A 21,365-nucleotide genomic window follows, 5' to 3' on the forward strand; every position below is an offset into this window, starting at 1 on the left:
TCTGCTGGGCAGTTGTAGTAATAATCAAATATCTCCCATTTCTGAGAGGAAAACTTGTCTATGGCCATTGATTTTAGACCATGCAGGTACATGCCAAGGGAGAGGGGAAGTTAAATGAAGCTGGAAATACTTGATCAGGCAGCCAGGGAATCTTTCTGGGATATTCCCTGCCTTGCTTTGCTCTTTGTGCCCTGGATTTCTGCAGAGCCCAGGTCAGTCGTGGTCATCTTTATTTTTCTTGTCCTGAGTCCTGTTGCAGAATTTACATAAACTTTGTAGTAAATGGCAGCTGGAGAGTGGCTGCTCCTGTTTACATTGGTTTAGTTAGAATTACAGCCTGACCTCTGATGCTTGGTTAGGACATTTTCCAAAGCAGGCAGAGACTGACCTGGAGATGATAAGGACATTATTGAAATTGTGCTGCAGGAAATGCTGGGAGTGGATACAGTCATCCTGCTGTGCTTCCAGACATGCACTGAGGTTATTTGAGATCTTACATCGTAAATAGGTGTTAAAATAAAGATACTCTCATTAACAAAATGCTCTGCATTTTCAGAGCACCCTTGGAGGCAAAGCTGTTATGATACATTAAGTGAACATGAGCTTGCTTCTTAGTTAAATGCTGTACCATCAAAAGGAAAATTACTATCTTGTCAAATTTATTTAAAATTACATCCCAAAGGGTGTGACTGCATCCTTGTAAAGCTTCAGGAATGAACTCTTATCTGGAGCACGTGTTCTCTGCAAGGTCTGATGCAGAGGAGAGAATTCCTGTGTCCTTTGATGCCATCCCTGCCCGGGTGGATGTTGCTGTGGCCCTTGGCACTGAGCAGCCAATTTTGGTTCTTTGCTGGGAGAGGGAGGGTGGGGAATCCATGGCAAATGACCAAGAACAAGCCTCAGCTCGCTGCCTTTTTTCCTTCTTCCCATCTTAGTTATGTCTTCAGCACCTTGGCAATACTCAGGAAATTGTTTCCAATTCCTGTCTTAGGAAACAAGATCATACTCTTGATTTCTGGTAATGAAATCCTTCTGTGCATGAAGAATCACTCCTGATCCTCTTTACAATGGGAGTTAGATCCAGTCAGAGAGGTGAAAACCAAAAATGTATAAATTTAAATTTCCCTTCGACCACTTCTGGAGAATCCTGGTTGACAGAAAAGTAAATTTTTCTCACAAATACTTGCAGCAGCAGAGTGGCAAAACTGGAAATGAATGAGAGTGCCAGAATATGCAGTGACTTCATTGAGGGCAGCAAGTGCATGAAATGAGATTATCTTATAGAGAAAGGATAATTCTGACAAAAGACATCAGGAAAGTTGAGTTGTCTGGAGCACATTTTAGCTTTTAAAGCTTTCTGAACACCTGGGTTCCAAAAACCTGAAAATCATTTGAGAAATTGGTGAATTAATTCGGGTTTTGAGCTGTTGAAAAGAATACACACACCAGCCCTAAATCTTCCAACATTCCTAATTCCTCCTGATGCTAGAAGATGAAGTGCATCTTGTGAAGGGATAAAAAAATGTTGTGTTTCTGCAAAGCCACTGAACAAGCTGTGCCTGTACTGGGGCTGGTGCCCGATCAGGCGTGTGCAGGCAGTGCTGGGAGCTTGGGCAACACCTTGTGTTGCAACTTTTCACCTGCAGGTTTGGCTGATGGGAGAACCTTCAAAGTGGATGTTTCAGTGGAATTTCTGTGTCCTAATTCTGCTTTTTGGCTGGGCTCTTGGTATTCTTTGAATGCAGGCCAGAGTGTTAATCCCCACATATGCATACTCAGGTTTGTTAATTGCGAAACTGTAAAATGTTAGTGGTTGCTGCTTTTGCAGGATTTTACCTGTGTGTTAAAAAACTGCTCAGGAATTGAAATGCTTGGTAGTAAGTAATGAGAACAAATGTCCATCACCTCATCCTTAACTTTATAAAGAAGAGAGAGGTAGGAGAGCTGGTTTTGAAGGGATTATTTTTCAGCTCAGTGTGTGGTATTTCACTGCTAGTGAGTTTATCAAATTGTTCCTCACTCTTGTTCAGGTCAAAACCCAAGATACTGAGTGCTCTCCATATCTGGGTTCTATCTGACCCTATATTTATCACTTTTGGCTACTTTGAGCTGCTCTTAATCTAAGTTTAAAACTGATGCATTAATGCACACTTCAGTGGAGTCTGACAAACTTTGAATTGGTGTTATCAAGTACTATGATCTGGAATAAAAAGATTTATTAAGTATAACACATTCATTGATTTTCTGCAGAGCAGCAGTCGACTATTAAGTTACATTTAAATGTTCTCATCCCTCCCATTCCAAACAAGCTTGAAATCTTGAGCAATCAAAGAATAAAAATACCTTTCTACTGTACATGCACTGGGGAAAGTCCTTTGGCTGGATTGCTCACTGTTTGTTGTAACTTTTATTATAAAATTCTTGTTTGGGGAAAATCCTCTAAGGCAGCAACATTCACGCTGTGACATTAGATGCCTGCTGACTTTATGGAGAGAAGAAAAGGATACTATGTCTGAGATTAATATTGCTGGGAGATTTTTCTGTCTCTGCTCTTTGCATTGCCTGAAGGAACAGGAGTGAGAAAAGGGAAAATTTTTTAAGGAACACATGATAAGACCTTTTTGGAGCAAAGGTGTGATGTAGGAACAGCTTGTGTTGTTCAGATCAAAGTATCCTGTGTGTGCTGAGGCTGAGAGCAGATTCCTGGGGAGCACTGGCAGCATGGGGCCAGCCAGCCCTGATACTTTCCCAGAATACTTTCCGCTTCCAAGAAGGACTTCCTGAGCCAAAAGTGGTGTCTTTTGTCTTTAATATCCCTCAGTGGACTTTGCTTCCATCAAGCTGTACAGCAGCTCTTTGAACTCACATAAGGGAGTCTGTGTTTTGCATTGTGGTGCTTGTCTAGAGCTTTGGCTCTGACTGTTGGGAAAAGTTGCCTTCTTCCTGCTATTTTTGTATTTCAGGGTTTATGACAATCAGAGCTACAAAAGCAGTGCCCCAGATTTGCTGCACAGGGCCAGCTAATTGCAATTGTTTAATCTTTTCCTAAACAGAAAATAATGCCCACAGGTGTACAGTATTCCTTATATTTGAATAGAACCAGGCCCTGGATATATTTTATTTTATTTTTAAGTTATATTTTAGTTTTTATTCTGTGTGAAGTGTGGATTAACCTTGCTAAGGCAGTTACTGAGGGGCTCAGTGTGGTACTTTTTGTTGCTTCTTTTGAGGCAAAATGGCAGCTTGGGTTGCAGGATGAACAGTGGAGGAGGATGGAAGGGTAGTGGCAGGAACAGAGCAGGACCTCTCAGGCCAGAAGAGTGTCCAGACTGCTGGGATAAATCTGGATAAACCTGCCATGGGGAGAGCCCAGGCCATGGCTGGTGTGTGCTTTGATCCTATTATCTTATTGTGATTGGAAAGCAATAGGATGCTACAAATTTTGATTCAGTTTCTGAAAATGCTGCCAGCAATTTTCAATTCTGCACTGAGAGTGTTCCCAACTTGAGGATCAGCTCTAAACACTGCTGCAGTTTCCTTGGAAACGTGTGTCAAGTCACTCAAACTCTGTTTCAGTCCCTGGTGCCCTTTCTAGTCCACTGCTGCACTCAAACATTTGCCACAGATAATTTCTTCTGTTTCCCCATCGTTACCATGGGGTCACTGAGGACAAAAAGGACAAAAACACCCAGCAGGAGAGCAGAGCTGGGACAGAGCTGGAACATCCTGAGTGGCCAGGCCAGAGCAGGAGGCCAGGACCCACTGACAGCATGGAATCTGTCATGAACCATGGAATGGTTTGGGCTGGAAGAGACCTTCAAGATCATCCAATTCCAACCCTCTGCCATGGGGACACCTTCCACTGTCCCAGGCCCACTGACAGCATGGAATCTGCCATGAACCATGGTATGGTTTGGGCTGGAAGGGACCTTCAAGAACATCCAATTCCAATCCTCTGCACTGGGACACCTTCCACCATCCCAGGCTGCTCCAAGCCCTGTCCAGCCTGGCCTTGGGCACTTCCAGGGATCCAGGGGCAGCCACAGCACCTCTGCCAACCCTCACAGGGGAGAATTCCTCCCAACATCCCCCTGGCCATGTGAAGCCATCCCCCCTTGTCCTATCTCTCTCCATCTTTCCTGTGGGCTCCCTTCAGGTGCTGGAAGTCCCCTGGACATTTTCTTCCCAGCAAAGCCCGAAGTTCATTCACTCATTGCCATTGTTTATGCTGCCTTTTCTTGCTTTGTTTCAGCTGAAGAAGAAGCAGGTCTATGTTGAGAAGGTGGAGAAGATGCAGCAGGCCTTGGTTCAGCTGCAGGCAGCGTGTGAGAAGAGGGAGCAGCTGGAGCACCGGCTGCGCACCCGGCTGGAGAGGGAGCTGGAATCTCTCCGCATGCAGCAGGTACCCCTGGCTCTGCTGGGCTCCTCCACACACAGGAGAAAGGCACTGCATCTTTTATCTTAAAAAACTTCTTTTTCACTAGTTAGATTCATAAATTTCCTGGCTATTGTATTGCTTTCACCTGATTTATAGATAAGGAACAATAGAGGATCCATCCCGTGACAAGATCAGCCTCATAGCTTCATGCTGCTGTACCTTTAAATACCATGGTTATGTTATTTGAAATGATTTAAAAATTCTTGTTCACAGTTTGTGATTTTACATAAAATTCATTAACAACTGGCCTGAAAAGAGCCCCTTCAAAAACCTTTTGAATTTGAAAAAGCAGACAAGGCGAAACTAGCAAAGTCAATTCTATAAATGCAGTTGATGGAAATAGATGGGAGTTTCATATAGACTGTATTGCAGTATTATTGAGAGTCTTTTTCGGTGAAAAGAATGAATGAGAAGTAGATTGTGCAATTGTGTTAAGAATTGCATTAACTTCAGCCTATGTTAAATACAGATAAACTGTCAGGTGTCTGAATTTTACTGGAAATAGGATGCAGGCCTGTGCTCTAAATCACATTTAGTGATTAGCTTTAGTGATTTAGCTTACCTTTATCCCCTAACTTCCATCTCTGCATAGAAATAGATATTTAAATCTTGGGGTTTTGTGTAGGTTTTAGTAGGAGTTACAGTAATTTGCTAAACTTTTTTGTTACACTTTTGGAAGAGCAGGTATTCTAAACCCCACAGCTTTTTACATTGAGCCTGAGTCAACACCAAAATTGTTTTCCTGTCATGGTTAAAATTCTGAGCTTAGCATAAAATAGTTAGTTTGCCCTATTCCTATTCCTTTAAACTATTTATTTTATTTTTAAAGTCAAATGTCTTGTTAATCCTACATGACACTTCCATACAAAACTGCAAGTTTTATTCATTGAACTATTATCTGAGCAAATCTCCATGTGTCCTTACTTTAAAAGGGAACATTGCCTGCCTTCCAAATCTTGCTTTAGAACTGAATTATTTCAGTCCCCAGCTATGCACTGATCATATTAATTTAGTAATCAAATGCTTTAAAATATTTTGGATGTATTTTTTGGAAGTGATAATACTAGTCAGTGCCTTGCTGAACACTTGGGAGTCAGTCTGTGTTACAGCAGGCATTATGGAAGGGCTGTGCACATCACATATCTATAGCACAGTCCAGCTCTGGGATGCATATTTGGGACTTAGGAAAGGCCCAAATACACATCTTTGGAAAAAAAGATACTTTTGGGAAAAAAAGGCCTTGGGAGGAGTATTTTGCATCTTGAGTGTTTTCTTGTTACCCTGCCCAACACAGCATAAAGCCACTGTATTTCCCTCTGGTGGGTTCTTGTGTCAAACCAGTGACAAAAAGCAAAGCAGCCAACCCTGAGCCTTACAGCTGCATCCTGAGACTCCTGTGTTTGTGTGCTTTGTTCCTTTCCTCCTGGGGCTCAGCGCCAGGGCACATCTCAGGCTGCCAATGTCTCAGAGTACAACGCCACAGCGCTGATGGAGCTCCTGCGTGAGAAGGAGGAGAGGATCCTTGCTCTGGAAGCTGACATGACCAAGTGGGAACAGAAATACCTGGAGGAAAGTGTGATGAGACAGTTTGCTTTGGATGCAGCTGCGACTGTGGCTGCTCAGAGGTAAATGGGACTTTTCACAGCACTGGGATTATTTTCTTTTTCCAGTTGAATGTCATATTTCCCACCCAGGAATGTTGTCATGCCATCCTCCTGTGATTGCTTATCCTGTGGTCTGAACAGCTCCTCAGAGCTCTGCAAGCAAGTGGAGCTTGGCTGCTCTTCCTGGGAGCTGTGCAATTGCCAGCAATTAGAAATGTTTTTCCAGGGGAAGATTCCTCCACATGCAGGATCCATTTTCCAGACTAAAATTGTTCTGAGCCATTCCTAGATGCTGTTGATTCAAAGGGGAAGAGGTTTGGGTTTTTTTTATTTTTAAAACAGGGATCAGTCCTTGCTGAAGTCATGTGAGATGGGGTGAACTTGGTGATTCACATCATTCACCCTGAATGGCTTCCTTGTTCTCCAGAATGTTTTTGCAAATTTCTTTGTGGTATTGTCTGGTTACTAACCAGAAGCATCTACTAGGAAATTCTGCTCAAAACATTCTGCTGTGTATGGAAAGCACTGCTTGTGGGGGTGGAAAGGGTGTCTGAAATTTGGTAACAAGCTCCCATTCCAAGACAACTGTACAGAAACACTTACTATGGCTGTAATAGGCCAAGTGCCTCAGCTGGTTGGTAAGCAAGAGCTGTTACTGGAGTGCAACTCCTTAGCATTAGGCCTTGCTTGCATGTCATTTCATTGCTCACTAGTTCATGGCTCTGGACAGCAGATTTTCCTGTAGATTGTTTCATGAGCCAAATCCAGATAGGGATGTTATCACAACTGGCTTCCCAGCTTGTAAGATCACACTGGAATTACAGGGGTGAAGCTGCAGATCTGCTGTGTTAGTGTTTAAAGACTTATCTTATCTTTCCCCAGAAGGAAGCTGTTATTTTAGGGTATTGATGCTTCTTGTGCACTGTTTTCCACCTCCCCAGAGATTCCCTGAAGGCTCCAGCTGCTGCTTGTGCTCAGAGGCCAGGTTATATTTTCAGCGTGGGCTGATAAGTTGGGGCCTGGTCTATTGTTTATCATGGACTGGGAGGGGATGTGTTAGGCCTGCTCAGGTTTCACCAAATGAACAACAATGTTGTCCAGTCAGGAAAGAGGCTCTGCTTTTCCATTTCCATCTAGATTCCACTAATTCCAGTGGCAACCTCATCAACACTGTCCAGATTTCTTTCCCTTTCCTTTAACAGTGGAAGCTGGCATCCCTTGGGAAGCTGAGGTTGCAGGAAGGATGCTTTAGAGGCAGGAGCTGGGTCAGGTTGGGTTTCTTTGGGGAAGGATCTTCTCATGCCCTGTCACATTCACAAGTAGAATGAAATACTCATTATTTGCTTAGTGGACTGACCAAGTATCACAGTGCTAACATTAGGCCTTATGTGGAATTAGTCTGGAACTCTTTTCACCGTATTCCAGATATTTTGGAATAAAGCTGCTTAGGATTGCTTAAGAAACTTCCACGCCTTGTTCCCTTTGATATTCACATCCCCTGTATGATACTGTTGGAAGGGGAAGGAAAAAAAGCTTTTAATCTGAAGTTGAAGAAAAGTGTCTGGTATTCCCTTCCCCTCCCTGTGTCCTTGGATTTGCCTCCTTGATCACTTCAGAGTAGTGCAGTGACTCAGTTTAGGTGAGGCACTGTCCCAAAATGGACAGGAGGTTGTTGTTATAAAGATCTCCATGTTTTTGTAATCCCTCTTCACTAGGACACAAACAAAGTTAGGAGCTGAATTTTTGAAAGACACTGAGCCAGCTTAAACACAAAAAAAATTGTGGATATCCATGTTTGTTCCATTTGAGCAGTACTTTTGTGCTGCTGGGGGGAAAGCAGCAAAGTTAGCAGGTCCTTGATGTGCTGTGAGGTCCTTGATGTGCTGTCAGGTCCCTCATGTGCTGTCAGGTCCCTCATGTGCTGTCAGGTCCCTCATGTGCTGTGCTGTTTGTTGCAGGGACACCACGGTGATCAACCACTCGCCCAACCCCAGCTATGACACCTCCCTGGAAGCTCGCATCCAGAAGGAGGAGGAGGAGATCCTGCTGGCCAACAGGAGATGTCTGGACATGGAGGGAAGGTAAAGTGCACTTTGGTCCTGTCTGGCTTCTTTGGGACAGGGATTTGAGATGAACTGCCTGGGTAGACGCCTCAGAACCAGAAATTCTTGTGTCTTCACCAGCAGCAGCCATGTCAAATGCCAGACACTCATTTGGCCAAGGAAGTATAAACACAGCAATCCAAAACCTGTCTTGATACTGAGGACTAATGCAAAAAAGTCTTGTCTTAGATTTTTTGCATTTAGTTTGTTTCTCTTCTCTCTTCAGGGCATCTTCATCAGACCCCAGGCTGCAGCCACCCTTTAACAGGCTCACAGAGCTGTTTTCCCTGGGGTTAGGCCCTCAGTGCAGACTCCCCAAAATGTGTTAATTCTTTCTGTTGGTCTCATGTTATTCTCAGGTTTGTTTCAGAGCTCCTTCCATGGCTGTTTAGAGCAGTTTCCAGTAGCCAGAGGGGGGTGGGAGTGTCTCACATGATCTGCTCTGTGGGCCAGAGAGCAGCCAGTGCCCAGGACACATCCTCCCTCCACCTCTCCAAGTGCCTGAGCAAGCCCTAATCACAGCCATGGGGACACTGAGGCCTCAATCCAGGGAGAGGGGAAACACTTAAACTGTTCTTTTTCTTTGCCCCCAAGGATTAAGACCCTGCATGCCCAGATCATCGAGAAGGACGCCATGATCAAAGTGCTGCAGCAGCGCTCCCGCAAGGAGCCTGGCAAGACAGAGCAGCTCTCCTCCATGAGACCTGCCAAGTCCCTCATGTCCATCTCCAACGCTGGCTCAGGCTTGCTGTCCCACTCCTCAACCCTGAGCAGCACCCCCATCCTGGAGGAGAAGAGGGAGGACAAGAGCTGGAAGGGCAGCCTGGGTAATTTCCAGATACCAGTGGCAGTTCTGATTCAGAGCAGCACAGGAGGGTGTGTTGGACAGATAGAACAGCTGGCCTGGCCTGCAGTAAAGCTGTAGGATGGGACACATTTGAAATAGGTGCTTATTTTAATCACTTCTGGGAATTAGTGACTTCTGATACTCAGGCTCTGCCATTAAAAATGTAAGCCTTTATTCCCAATTTGCCACCTGACTTTAGGGATGTCTGGGATACAGTTTCCAGGGTTCCCAAGCACTTGCTTTCAGCTGGATGTTACAGCTGGATGTTGGTGTAAAGTCTCCTTGAATTGGAGCAGAGATTTTAATCAGGATTTCCATCCTGTAGTGTTGTGCCTGCAGCAACATGACTTTTGTCTGGAATGGCTCAACAGCATTGTTTGAGAAATGGAGTTGTAACAAAGCAAATCCCAGGTGATTTTTTTTTCCCTGGGAGAAGTTAGGCTCAGAACTGAGAGTAAAAACCCCTGAAATGTAAATGAAGACCTGTTGCAGGTGATTTCAGAGTGCACATTAGTGCCCAGCTGCAAGCAGCAACATGGGGACACTGCTATTGCTCAGGTACTTCAGCACCCAGGGGAGGAAGGTGCTGTGAAAAGGCAAACCTGTGCTGCCTCTTGAGGGAGGGTGCACTTTCCAGCTCCTGCAGCAATCAGTGCAGAGTGGTGCAGAGCTGATAGCAGTTAGTTTTCTGTGATTGTGACATTTCCTTCCCTCTTCCCACACAGGTGTTCTGCTGGGAACAGAATATCGCTCCGAATCCATCCCCTCCACCCCTTCTCCTGTCCTGCCCTCCACACCACTGCTGTCAGCCCACTCCAAGACAGGCAGCAGGGACTGCAGCACCCAGACAGACAGGGGCAGTGAGCAGGGCAAAGCTGCTCCTTCCCCTGCAGCTCCCACCCCAGCACGACTCCCCAGCACCAACCTGAGCTACAGTGCAGAGAAAACAGGTAACAGAGCCGAGCCCCAGTGCCAGGGGCACCCTGCCACCCACTCCCCATCTCTGGGGCAGCCCTGACCTCCCCTCCTCCCTCCAGGCAAACTGGGGTTAGTTTCTGTGAGGACAAGTGTGATTGAGTGGTCTCAAACACACTGAGGGAATAGAAGAAAAGCCTGAGGAGTGGCAGCATAAGTGTGGGCACACTGGGCAGGGAGGTGCAGCAAGATTTGAGAACTGAGAACAGGGAGATGCAAACCCCTGGGCAGTCTCTGAGTCAGTCTGCTCTGAAGTAAGTTGTGAGTAGGATGTGGGGTTTAAACACATGGAAATGGGCTGTTCAAAGTGGCTATTGCATTGAGAGGGCATCCAAAGCCAGGTGGACTCAGAGAGGGGGAGGGAGAAGGAGGAGAGGGAGCTATCACAATAAAGCTGCCTTGGTACCACCCCAGTCACAGGGGCAACTTGAGCCTTGGAGATCCAGTTGGCAGTGACTGTCCCAGGAGCTGAATTTGCTTCCCACAGAGCTCCCAGCTGGCAGGAGCTGCTCATTTTCCAGCCCACTCTGCCAAATCAATGCAGATTACACAACCTTGCCTCTTCTCCTTACAGACACATTACAATGCTGTTGTTCTTCATGGCAGAGAGTGTTTGCCTGGGCTCTGCCTCCTGCCCATGCTGTGCTGTTTAATGGGTATTGAGGGAGAACAGGTCTGGTGGTGAAAATCCACCCTGACTGCATTGGTTTACATGCAGTCACTCCAGTTCTGTGGATTTGTGTATCAGTGGGAGGTACCCAAAGGGAATTTGATAAAATTGCTTTATTTGTCTGGCTGCATATGTGGGAATTGAATTTTTTAAAACTAAATAAGTTATTAGCTGTCTTTAGCCAATGATACAAGATGACTTAAAATGTTAATGTCACATTTCTAACCTGATTGAAGTTTCACCTTTAATTGTCTCTTGTTTTTTCCTCACCACATAGATGGGCCACTCTTCCACTCCAGCACTCTTGAAAGAAAAGCCCCTGTTCAGACTGTGGGGCAGGACCTCCCAGATGGAGAGATGGTAGAATACCTCATCTGAAAGGCTGTGCCAGGATCTGAGCTGGGATAACAGTAGCAAGAAATTTTTAAAAGACATTTTTATTGGGAAAAGAAAAATGTAGTACCTGAGTAATAAAAGAACACTCAGCTGTTTGCTCTTGTATATTATGTCTCAAAAGTTTGGACAGGTTAATTTATAATTTGTTCTAAATTATAAAAAACCCGTAACACTTGTTCTTTGAAAGTTTCCCCCTTTATTTTTTAAATACTGGATCTGGTAACATCTGGAGAAAAAAAACTAGATCTTAGGTGCACTACATCATTTCAGTGTTTTTAAAGTCTCTTAAGCAGAAGTACCTGCTCCCACAGGTGCTGATACATGTCTAGCTTGAATGTAGTGAGGTGAGCTTAATGGCCTTAAAATGATCAGAACCAGGGACATGGTTGTGAGCATCACTGAAGGGTGTTGGAATTCAGCTGTTCTGGGGAGCTTTGACAAATCTGAGCTGTGATCAAGGGAGATTTCCCTTTCACTTCCTCTTCCTCTCAGTGTAAACTCAGAGTAGGTGTTTCATGTTCATAGGTTGAAAAGATGTCCATTTTCAGTGTGGTAACTTTTTTAACTCCCCAAATTTATTTTTTAATTATTTCATTGTTAAAACAAACTACTCTGGTGATTAATGTCACATTTCATATTTGTAGTTCCTTTTGCAAGATTTGCCACACTTTTATACTTAAGTACTTTTTCAATAATTTTTACAGTGGATAGTAAATAATATATTGCATTCATGTTTTACATAAATTAATAAGGAGAATGTACAGGCCCAGCCCTGATCTGCTAGATCAGATTTCTGACATCATAATTCCATTGGCTTTAGTGAAACTACTTCAAATTTACCATAGCTCAAGTGGGAAGCTCTGTTGTAGATATAACAACTTAATCTACTGCATCTGTGGAGATTTTTCTCTGTAGCAGACTTTTCTATATTTCAAATACCCTTTCTATATTTCAAATACCTTTTGTATATCCCTCCTTTCTGGAGAGACTGGATTCTTTTTCACATAGCAAAGCCTCAGAGGTAGAGCTTTAAAGAGAAGCTCTGTGTAAAGGTTCAGATGGCAGATTCTCTCCTTTCAAAATACTTCTTTAATTCATCTGAGGGGAGAGAGCAGTTTAAAGAAAGTCCCAGAGGCATTACAGAAAAAAGTTACATATTTAAGTCATGAGGTTCACTTGCAGAATTTTGGGAACTAGCACAGATGCAGCAGTGCTTTGGTTACAGAAACTATAAGGAGATATTAAGACCAATAGAAGTACATGAGTATTTTTTGTTACTGTCTTTGCATTTTATTAAAACACTTCAATATTAATTTCTGTTAAAACCTACTCTTTTTTTTGTACTTGAAAATTAAAATATTTCATTAGCCAGTGATCACACACTGGGAACCTGGCTAGTTTCAGCTTTCTGTTCAGCATTAGAGTAGCAAAATTTTCATTACAGATAATTTCATTCCAGAAAAAAGGAAATCCAGCAATTAATTATCACAGAGTTAGTGAATGTCTTGAATTCCAGTTTGACCCTACTGCTGTGGTGTTCAAATGAAATGGCCTCAGCAGCCCACCAGGGATCACAGGAGTTGCACAGTGGGAGGGGACAGGAGGTGCCTAAAGCTCAGCCCTGAGCTTTCCTTCTGATAATAATCACTGCAAATCCAAGGAAAACCCTTCCCACCGTTTGTGGCAGCTTTGCTGCTGCTGAGGGGCCTTCAGGCCCCACTGCCAGTGCTGCAGAAGGCAGAGGTGGCCAGGGGTGGGCTGGGAGATGCTGTGGCCAGGCACAAACCCCTTCCATCAGGCTCTGTCTGTCCTGGGGGACAGTGTCTGTCCAGACAGTGCCGGAGCTCCCTTCCCTCTCAGCCATTCCCCACTCTTGTCCAGGCACTCTGTCCACCACCACCTCATTCTCATCCCTGAGAATGTCTTGTTTTATTTCTCTTGGTTTAATTCCATCTCACTTTATGATGTAATGCCCACCCTGGGTGATTTGATTTCTCTTCCTCCTCCGCAGTTGTTGGAAATTCAGCTTTTCTCATTAGCTCAAGGTGTTCACCTTTTTGCCATTTCAGCATAAGTATCTGTATTATATTTTATAAATTTGGCTTAAAATGAGCAAGGGAAATCAAATGCCATTGAGTGGCAGTGTGAGGGGGGGAGAACTGTTTGAATGCTTTTCTCTTCCTTTAGAGTCAGGAAAAGTAATATTCCATCTTTGCAAATACATTTCAGCATCTGGAAAAAAGTTTTATGACTGTAGGGCTCTAAATAAACAGTTACAACTCTCTTGATTCACATAAATTCTAAAATGTCTGGGAAAATTTGGATATTTTACAGATAAAACCTCTTTCAGAAAACTGATTTTCTCCAATCAGTGTTGGCTGTTCAGGTGAAAATAATTGGTTTATCCTCCCTGCAGCTCACTGATTTCAAGTGGAGTGCCACTGCATTTTATTTTTACAAATCAAAAAGGACATGATAGCTTTTTGTGAATAAAATACAGCAACTATCTCCTCCAGAAATGGAAGCCAGGCTGTCTCAGACAGCCTGAACCATCAGGATTGCAGCAGCCTTGGCAGTTCCTTACCCATTGGAGTAATTTTGGAAGAGGATGCAGTTTCACACTGCTTAGGTCGGGCTCTTTGCCTTATTTTGTAATTTCAATTTCTTCCAAAAAAGCAAAACCCCAAAACTTTGCTGTGGAAGCTGGAGGTTGTTTTCTTGGGAGCCATCAGGAATGTATTTTTCCCCTGGAGCTTCCTCAGAGCCATCCTGATGTGAATGTAAACGAGCTGCTTGCTTTGAGGAAGATGTGTACCATAGTCTTCAGTCTCTGTACAGATTTTTATTTTGTTTTTAAAACAGAACCTGCTTTAAGGAGACAAACTGCACACCTAGTTCCTTTGCCTTCTGTAGAGCTTTTTTCTAGTAGAAAGTGGTTTTTAACAATGATTGCAACGACCTTTGCAAACCAAAATTTTAGACTAAGAGTTTTTCTTAAACTCGGGTATTAGAAGCAGAATTGTAGCTTTTATAAAGAAAGCCACATATTCTTTGTAGAGCAAAACAAGAAAATGAAGTTTAGTTCTTTTTCCTCTTTCCTTTCACCGCTTACAGAAAGGCCAAACTCCCAAGTCCTTCCCTTGGGCAGTTCCTTTGTGGTTTCACTGCTCAGGGAACTGCCTGAGATCCAGAGACTTTTGTTCCACCTGGCCCAAGGTTGTTATTAAATTAAACAGCTCCTGCCTGCAGCTCCTGGAGGGTTAAAGTAGGGATTTAGTGTCTGGGGATGTGTGAGGAGTCTGCAGGGGGACACTGAGGTCACCACGAGTGCTGGGCTGAAGTTCTGCCTGTGTGGGTTGTGCTGGAAGCTGAGCATGGCCTTTGCTGTGGGTTTTGGGGCTGCCTGGGTTGGGGGGATGGATAGTCTCAGAGTTGGGGGACACTCTCAGAGTTGGGGGACACTCCCAGAGTTTTATCCAGACCCATTTCCAAGGCCACCTCCTGCTCCAGGGGCCAGAGTGTGCGGGACACGTGTGACACCCTCAGACCCGGGCTCTGCACACCAGGCAAACCCAAATTCACACCAGGCAAACCCAAATTCACACCAGGCAAACCCAAACCCGCAGTGCCCAGGGCAGGAACAGCCCGGGGTAGCTGAGCTGCCCCTCCCCAGGGCTGGCACAGCTTATCCTGGATTCACCCTGCTGCCCTGGCTGTGCTCTGTGCCAGGGGCTGGGGAGGGGGGGAAGGGTCTCTTTTCATGTATTTGTATAGGAACTCTTTTGTAAAAGTTAGTGGTTTTATGTCTAGGAAGTAAAAAGACATTGTAAAATGTAATTGTACTGTATTTATGAAGAAAATACATTTCTTTTCAAAAAGATCTTCTTCTAAGTTGGTTTTAGAGTTTGGTTTCCACCACCATCATCTTGCAGGGTTTTTGGGGGGCAAATGGTTGGAGCATTTTCTCTCCCAGCAGGGTTGTGGTCTAACAGGGCCCCATCAGCTGCTTCTCTTTGGGACCCAAAATATCAAAGCATGAATTAAAATACTAAAGTTTACCATTTGACAGCCACAGACAGTGTGTAAAGAGAATGATCTTTCCTATATAAATCTATATTGAAGTGAGTAACATGGTTTGGTTTTTTTCCCTTTATTTAAACCATCCAAGTTTATTCTGTAATTTGTGACTAGGCTGTTTTGTAATTCAGCTGTTGAAACAGCCCTTAAGGTTTATGGCAGCTTTAATTCTAGAGAGAAAACAAAATAGTCAGTGTAAATATGCACTAAGAAGCCTTGTAAATGTTGTGTATCCATGTATTTTTAAAGAATGGACCCTGTGTTTTCAGCTTTTTTCCACTGATTTTCTTGTTTTGCAGTAAATTTGTTTGGTATGAGAAGCTTATGGAATATAAAACAAAAACAATCTTCACCTTCCCTCCTCCTCACTACTGCTTGGCCTCTGACTTTGGGTCTTCAACTCCTAATGGGAGATTTTACAAGATAAAATAATTCTCATTCCAGTCTGTTCCCTTAAGCATCCCGAATTATTTTTCCCTCTGGCCGTCCCTGCAGCTCACACCTTTTATCAGCAGATTAGCAGCACTTTGAGCTGCGGTGAGAGCCACCTCTCCTTTGATGCTGCTCCCTTTTCCAGACATCTGAGGCCATCAGCACACGAGCAGCCTTCAGCCCTGTGAGTATTTCCCACATCACAGCCTGCACTAGACCCTTGTGCCTTTTGTTCCTGTATTCTTGGTGCATTTTGCTGCCTCCTAATTTATCTCTCCCCTCTGCTGGTGCTGTCACAGGGAAGGAGCAGGGATTACTGGGAAGCTGCTTGAAAGTTGTCAGCCTTGATGCAATTTCACTGTTGACTTTTGAGTTTGATCTTAACATAGCTGTCACCTCCCCTGCTGTAATAAATACCAGCCTGACAAATCCCGGGGCCAGTGGTCAGCTCAGCACATCCATCCCCTCCACTCTCAGGCCTTTTGATGTTGTTTCTATAAATCTCTCTGGAGCGCCAGAGCAGAAACAAGAAGACAAAAAATCCCCCAAAAAAACCTCTAAACAAAAACAACAAATAAAGACAACAACAAAACCCAAACAAAAACAACAAAAAACCAACAACAACCACCAAAAAAAACCACCAAAAAAGCCTCAAAAACCCCAACCTGGCCAGATAAAACTGGAGGAGCTGGCTAATAGCTGCTTTATTTAATAACACAAGTGTGGCCCATCTGCACAGGGGTGTGAGAGGAGTCCTTGGGCATTTCACAAGCCCATGTGGGCAGCAAAGATCCAACCCCTGCTCTGTGGGGAGCAGCCAGGAGCCGTGCAGGGAGGATTTGGGATTTCTCTGGGATTCCACTGCCCTCACCTTTGCTGCTGTCCAGCCCTTAAACCCCTCCCAGAGGCCATCCCTGTTCTGCTGCTGCATCTGCTCAACACCTGCAAGGCAAAGGCACCTCCTTCAATCCCATTATCTGCTACTCAGCCTGCCAAGAGCTGGGGCTTAAAAGGGAATAAAAATGAAAAGGCTGGTGGTTTAGGTTGGGTTGGTTGGGCTTTTTTCCCCCCTCTCAGTTGGCTCCAGCCTTTAGGTGAAAAAGCTCCTTTGCTCCAAATCCTCACTAAGTGCAGTGGTTGATTCCGCGCCAGCCCCATGGGTGGGAGGAGGGAGTTAGAAGCTAAACCAGTGCACAGCAAGTACAGCACATTCCCAAGGGCTGCATTATTCTATTTATTGTAAAGTCTTGCCTGTTATTGCTGTTAAACACCTCCAGAGAAAAGCAAAATTCCATAATGCCACAGGACCTTTCCCAGCAACAACTCTGTGCCTCCCCTTCCTGCTCCCCAAGGCAAAATTGGAGCATTTTATGTATTTTGGAGCATTTATCTGAATTCTGTAAGGAAGAACAATATAAAATGGCAGCAAAACACTGGCCCTGTAAAGGTGCTTTTACAGTGCTATTTATGTACAGTGACGTTGGAATGAGATAATCTTCACTTTGTACTGTGGAGGTAAATGGGAGAGGAAAATTGTCATTGATGCCTTGCCAGAAGGGGCACTATTCTTTTAAATACAAGGCTTTTTATATATATATACACACATAAATACATGCAATTTATAAAAACTGGTAATTTTGAGAACCTAATTGTACCTGATGAAATTTTCTTTTCCTCCCTAGTCATGTTTTTCAAACATAAATGGGCGGGTTTGGAACCTCATTGTGTCTCTACCCTTCTGTTTCCTGTTGCTGCATTTCAGAACTCAAAAATAAGAAAGAACCCCTCCTGTCTGCAGCTTTTCAGTTCTTTATTTCAGTATTTTGAGTGTATTTTGGTTGCTCTTCCTTTGCTGGTCACCCCAAAGGACGGGATGATGCCTGGGTCATGTTCATTCACAGCTACAAAATCCCTGTCTGCACATCCATCCCCTCTGGCAGGAGGAAAATCCCTGTCCTGTCCTTCTGTGGGAACCACCAGCATTTCCCTGCTGGAGCACCCAGCCCTGCAGTACCTAAAAGAGACCAAAAGAGCTGGAGAGGTGTGACAGTGTTCACAGGGGCCTGAGGATGAGGGAAGAGATGAGGATCTGACTCATGTTTCAGAAGGCTTGATTCATTATTTTATGATATATATTACATTAAAACTATACTAAAAGAATAGAAGAAAGGATTTCATCAGAAGGCTGGCTAAGAATAGCAAAAGAAAGAATGATAACAAAGGCTTGTGACTGGGACAGAGAGTCTGAGCCAGCTGACTGTGATTGGCCATTAATTACAAACAACCACATGAGACCAATCCCAGATGCACCTGTTGCATTCCACAGCAGCAGATAATCAATGTTTGCATTTTGTTCCTGAGGCCTCTCAGCTTCTCAGGAGGAAAAATCCTAAGGAAAGGATTTTTCAGAAAATATCATGGCTACAGAGAGGGACTTTGGACCAGGGAATGTGGTGATAGAACAAGGGGAAATGGCTTCAAAGGGATTAAGGGTGGGTTTAGAGGGGATATTGGGAAGAAATTCTCCCTTGTGAGGGTAGCAGGTCTTGGCACAGGTGCCCAGAGCAGCTGTGGCTGCCCCTGCATCCCTGGCAGTGCCCAAGGCCAGGCTGGACAGGGCTGGGAGCAGCCTGGGATAGTGGGAGGTGTCCCTGCCCAGGGCAGAAGGGTTTGGAACAAGATCCCAGCCTGTTTAGAGCCAAAAAATCTACACTTGGGCCCGCCTCCAGCAGCAAACACCTCTCCCTGCCCACCTGGGGACACAAACCAAAGGCAAGAGGCCCGAGATGTCACTGGCATGGCTGGGAGGCTGAAAGCAGTCCTTGAGAGCCTCCTCGTTGTCTGGTGAGCTTGTCCCCACACTTTAACCCTCTGCAGCCACATTATCTGGGATGTGGACTCAGGAGAAATGAGATTTGCCAAGGGAGAAGGGCTGGAAGACTTAATGAGCTGCCTGCTGGCCCTCAGCAATTAGTGCTGGACTGTACAGCCCAATTAGGGCACTATTAACATTAGTTCTCTGGAAATACAGCCATTAATATTACTAATAATTCTCCTGACCTCAAAGTAATTGCAGAACATTAAAGGAGAAAACTGTTTCTAATTAAGCAATTCCCAATCCTTCTGTTTTCCCTTTTTTCTGAGCCTCTGGTGCCCTCTGAGCCATCCCAGTGTGGGCCTTGCCTGGCTCAGAGATGGGATGTGCAGTGGGGCAGGAATTGCTGTCCCTGCTGCTAAGAGGTGACATTCCTGGAACTCTTCAGCACTTAAACTCCCAAAGTCTGGACAAGCCATAATCCTGCACTCTCTAAACTATTACTGATGGGAAATCTTCTTCCAGTGCCAGATTAAGCCCTTGGAAGGAGAATCAGAAACTTCCACTGGTCCCCAAATGATAAAATCACAGAATGGTTTGGGTTAGAAGGAATCTTGTTCCAAATCCCTCTGCCATGGGCAGAGACACCTTCCACTGTCCCAGGGGGCTCCAAGCCCTGTCCAGTCCAGCCTGGGACACTTCCAGGGATCCAGGGACAGCCTCAGGTTCTCTGGGAACCCTTGCCAGGGCCTCCTCACAGGGGAGAATTTCTTCGTAATATCAATTTAAATTAAAGTAATTGCATTTGTGGCAACTGTGAACAACTTGTGAGGAGAAAATGGAGGTTAAAGCTGGGAAAATAAACATCAGGAGTTGGAGATGCCCAGCTGGCACAGCCACGTGCTGCAAATCAAACTCAGTTTGACCTGCAGAGTGAAACAGTTCTGCCTGTACAGACACAGTGGGCAGGGGCTGCTCTCCCCCCTCACAGCCCAAACCAAGGCTGTTGACATCACAAAAACCCAAATTTAACCCTTCCCACAGCCTGCTGTGATAATGAAACCTAGATTTCTGTTCCATTTCAAGCACCAGGAGGAGTGAGGCTAAGCAGCTGTGCCAGCTCCACTCACGGGTGGTGGTTTGGTGGTTTAACCCTCAAATGCTGCTGCTGAGTCTTCAAAAAAATAATTAAAAAAAGATACCCCATGGCTGGATGGGAAAACAAAACTCTTTATGGAGTGGCTGAGCAAACCAGGCTTGAATCTACCATGGGTAGGAAAAGGTTTTGATGCTAACACATGTATTTATTTGTTATAATTATTAACCAGGGGCTTGGGGTACCAGGGCCAGCACAGTGATGTTCCTGTATCCCTCATTGCCACACAAAATGCTGCTTCTGGCCCTCCTTGGCAGGGCAGGGACATAGGGGACAACTCTAAACGTGGACTTTTGAGCTGAGATCTGACTCAGCTCTGCCTGGGCAAGAGACTGACAGATAAGGATGTGCTACCAAAGAAAACTCAACACCCAGCAGGACACAGAAAAGAGAAACAACAAATTTCAACCATGGTTTACTGTTGATAGAAACTTGTGTAAAATCTTCCCTTTGCTAATGGATTCATATATTGTATATATATCGGATTCATACATATATTGTATGAAAGATTTTAATTATTCTCTAAAAACTGAAATTTCTCAATTTAGGTAGTTAGGGTAGTTAGGGCACCACCTCAGGCACCGGACTGGCAAGAAAATCACATTTTGCAGAGTGCAGCCCTTCAGGGAGACCCAGCTGAGGCAGGGCTGGAGCCTGTGCCCAATGCACCTTTCTCGCTTTGGGTTTTTAACATGAAGGAAGGCAAGAATGGGATTTTGGAAAGCAGCATTTTTCCTCGAGAGTTTCAAGCAAAACACGGAAGTTAAACAGCAGGATTTGGGCTTTGGGGAACATTTCCACCTGCAGCTCAGCACAACAGGGAACATAAAGGAACCGACTCTCCCAGACATCCGTGCTTTTAAAAAAATGAGCACTTCATGCTTCAGAGAGCAGTGGAAGAGAGGCAAATCCCATTTCTCAGCCAAACACTGCCATCAGTGCCGCGGGCAGGTCCTGGTCACTACTCCCAGCCCCGCAGATAAACAGATTGATAAGGGATCGATAAGGGAGCGATAAGACAGCAATAAGGGACCCAGCCCTGGGGCTGCAGTGCCACAAGGCAGTCCCCAAGACCTTTATGAAATTCATCTGTGCTCCCGAAACAAGCGGTGCCTCGTTGGTTCCACAGCTGCACAACGCTGCTCTGGAGGGGGCAGGAAAGGCAGCGCTGCCCTGGGGGCTCTGGGGGGACACCAAGGAGCAGGGAAGCCTCAAATGTCATTAACTTAAAAAAAAAAAATTAAAAAACAATCAAATCAAACCCACCCTGCACCCGTCTCTTGCTGAGCACATCAAAACCTGAGGAGTGAGGCTGCACACACTGTGAGAGGAAAGATGAGTTTTGCCACAGTGCCACAAAAAACCCCTTTACAAGCAATACAATACTGAAATTATGGGCCTGGGGGCAGCATCTTTGTGAGCTGATCCTTTTTGGAGTATCTTTGCACTTCACCATCTCACAAAGCAGAGCCCACACCCATCCCTGGGCAGAGAGGTCAGAACTGGGCAGGTGCCCACGGCCTGGGAACAAGCACAGAACAGCCCTGAGGGCGCCCCAGGCTGTGCCCACAACTCCTGGCCCATGCCAGCTTGTCCTTTCTCTGGGGCCCCATTGTCCTGTAGTGACAGGACAACGAGGAATGGGTAAAAATTAAAAAAGGAGAAATTTAGCTTAGACATTAGGAAGAAAATTGTCTTCTGAGGGTGGGCAGGCCCTGGCACAGGGTGCCCAGGGCAGCTGTGGCTGCCCCTGGATCCCTGGCAGTGCCCAAGGCCAGGCTGGACAGGGCTTGGAGCAGCCTGGGATGGTGGGAGGTGTCCCTGCCATGGCAGGGGTGGGACTAGATGACCTT

General features: G+C 45.0%; 1 protein-coding gene across 3 annotated transcripts in view; it reads left to right on the forward strand.

Moving 5' to 3' along the window:
* Positions 1-11,207, forward strand: part of AMOT (angiomotin) — a 56,678-nt gene extending 45,471 nt beyond the window's left edge. For all 3 annotated transcript variants that reach the window (XM_064713067.1, XM_064713066.1, XM_064713065.1), the window contains 6 exons: positions 4,253-4,402; positions 5,873-6,063; positions 8,001-8,123; positions 8,739-8,971; positions 9,717-9,941; positions 10,914-11,207. In XM_064713067.1, coding sequence (XP_064569137.1) covers positions 4,253-4,402; positions 5,873-6,063; positions 8,001-8,123; positions 8,739-8,971; positions 9,717-9,941; positions 10,914-11,014 — 1,023 coding nt within the window. In that variant the 3' untranslated portion in view covers positions 11,015-11,207. The remainder of the gene's footprint in view (positions 1-4,252; positions 4,403-5,872; positions 6,064-8,000; positions 8,124-8,738; positions 8,972-9,716; positions 9,942-10,913) is intronic.
* Positions 11,208-21,365: the final 10,158 nt, after the last annotated feature.

This window comes from Zonotrichia leucophrys, chromosome 4A, assembly GCF_028769735.1.
Source record: "Zonotrichia leucophrys gambelii isolate GWCS_2022_RI chromosome 4A, RI_Zleu_2.0, whole genome shotgun sequence".
Taxonomy (NCBI): Eukaryota; Metazoa; Chordata; class Aves; order Passeriformes; family Passerellidae; genus Zonotrichia; species Zonotrichia leucophrys.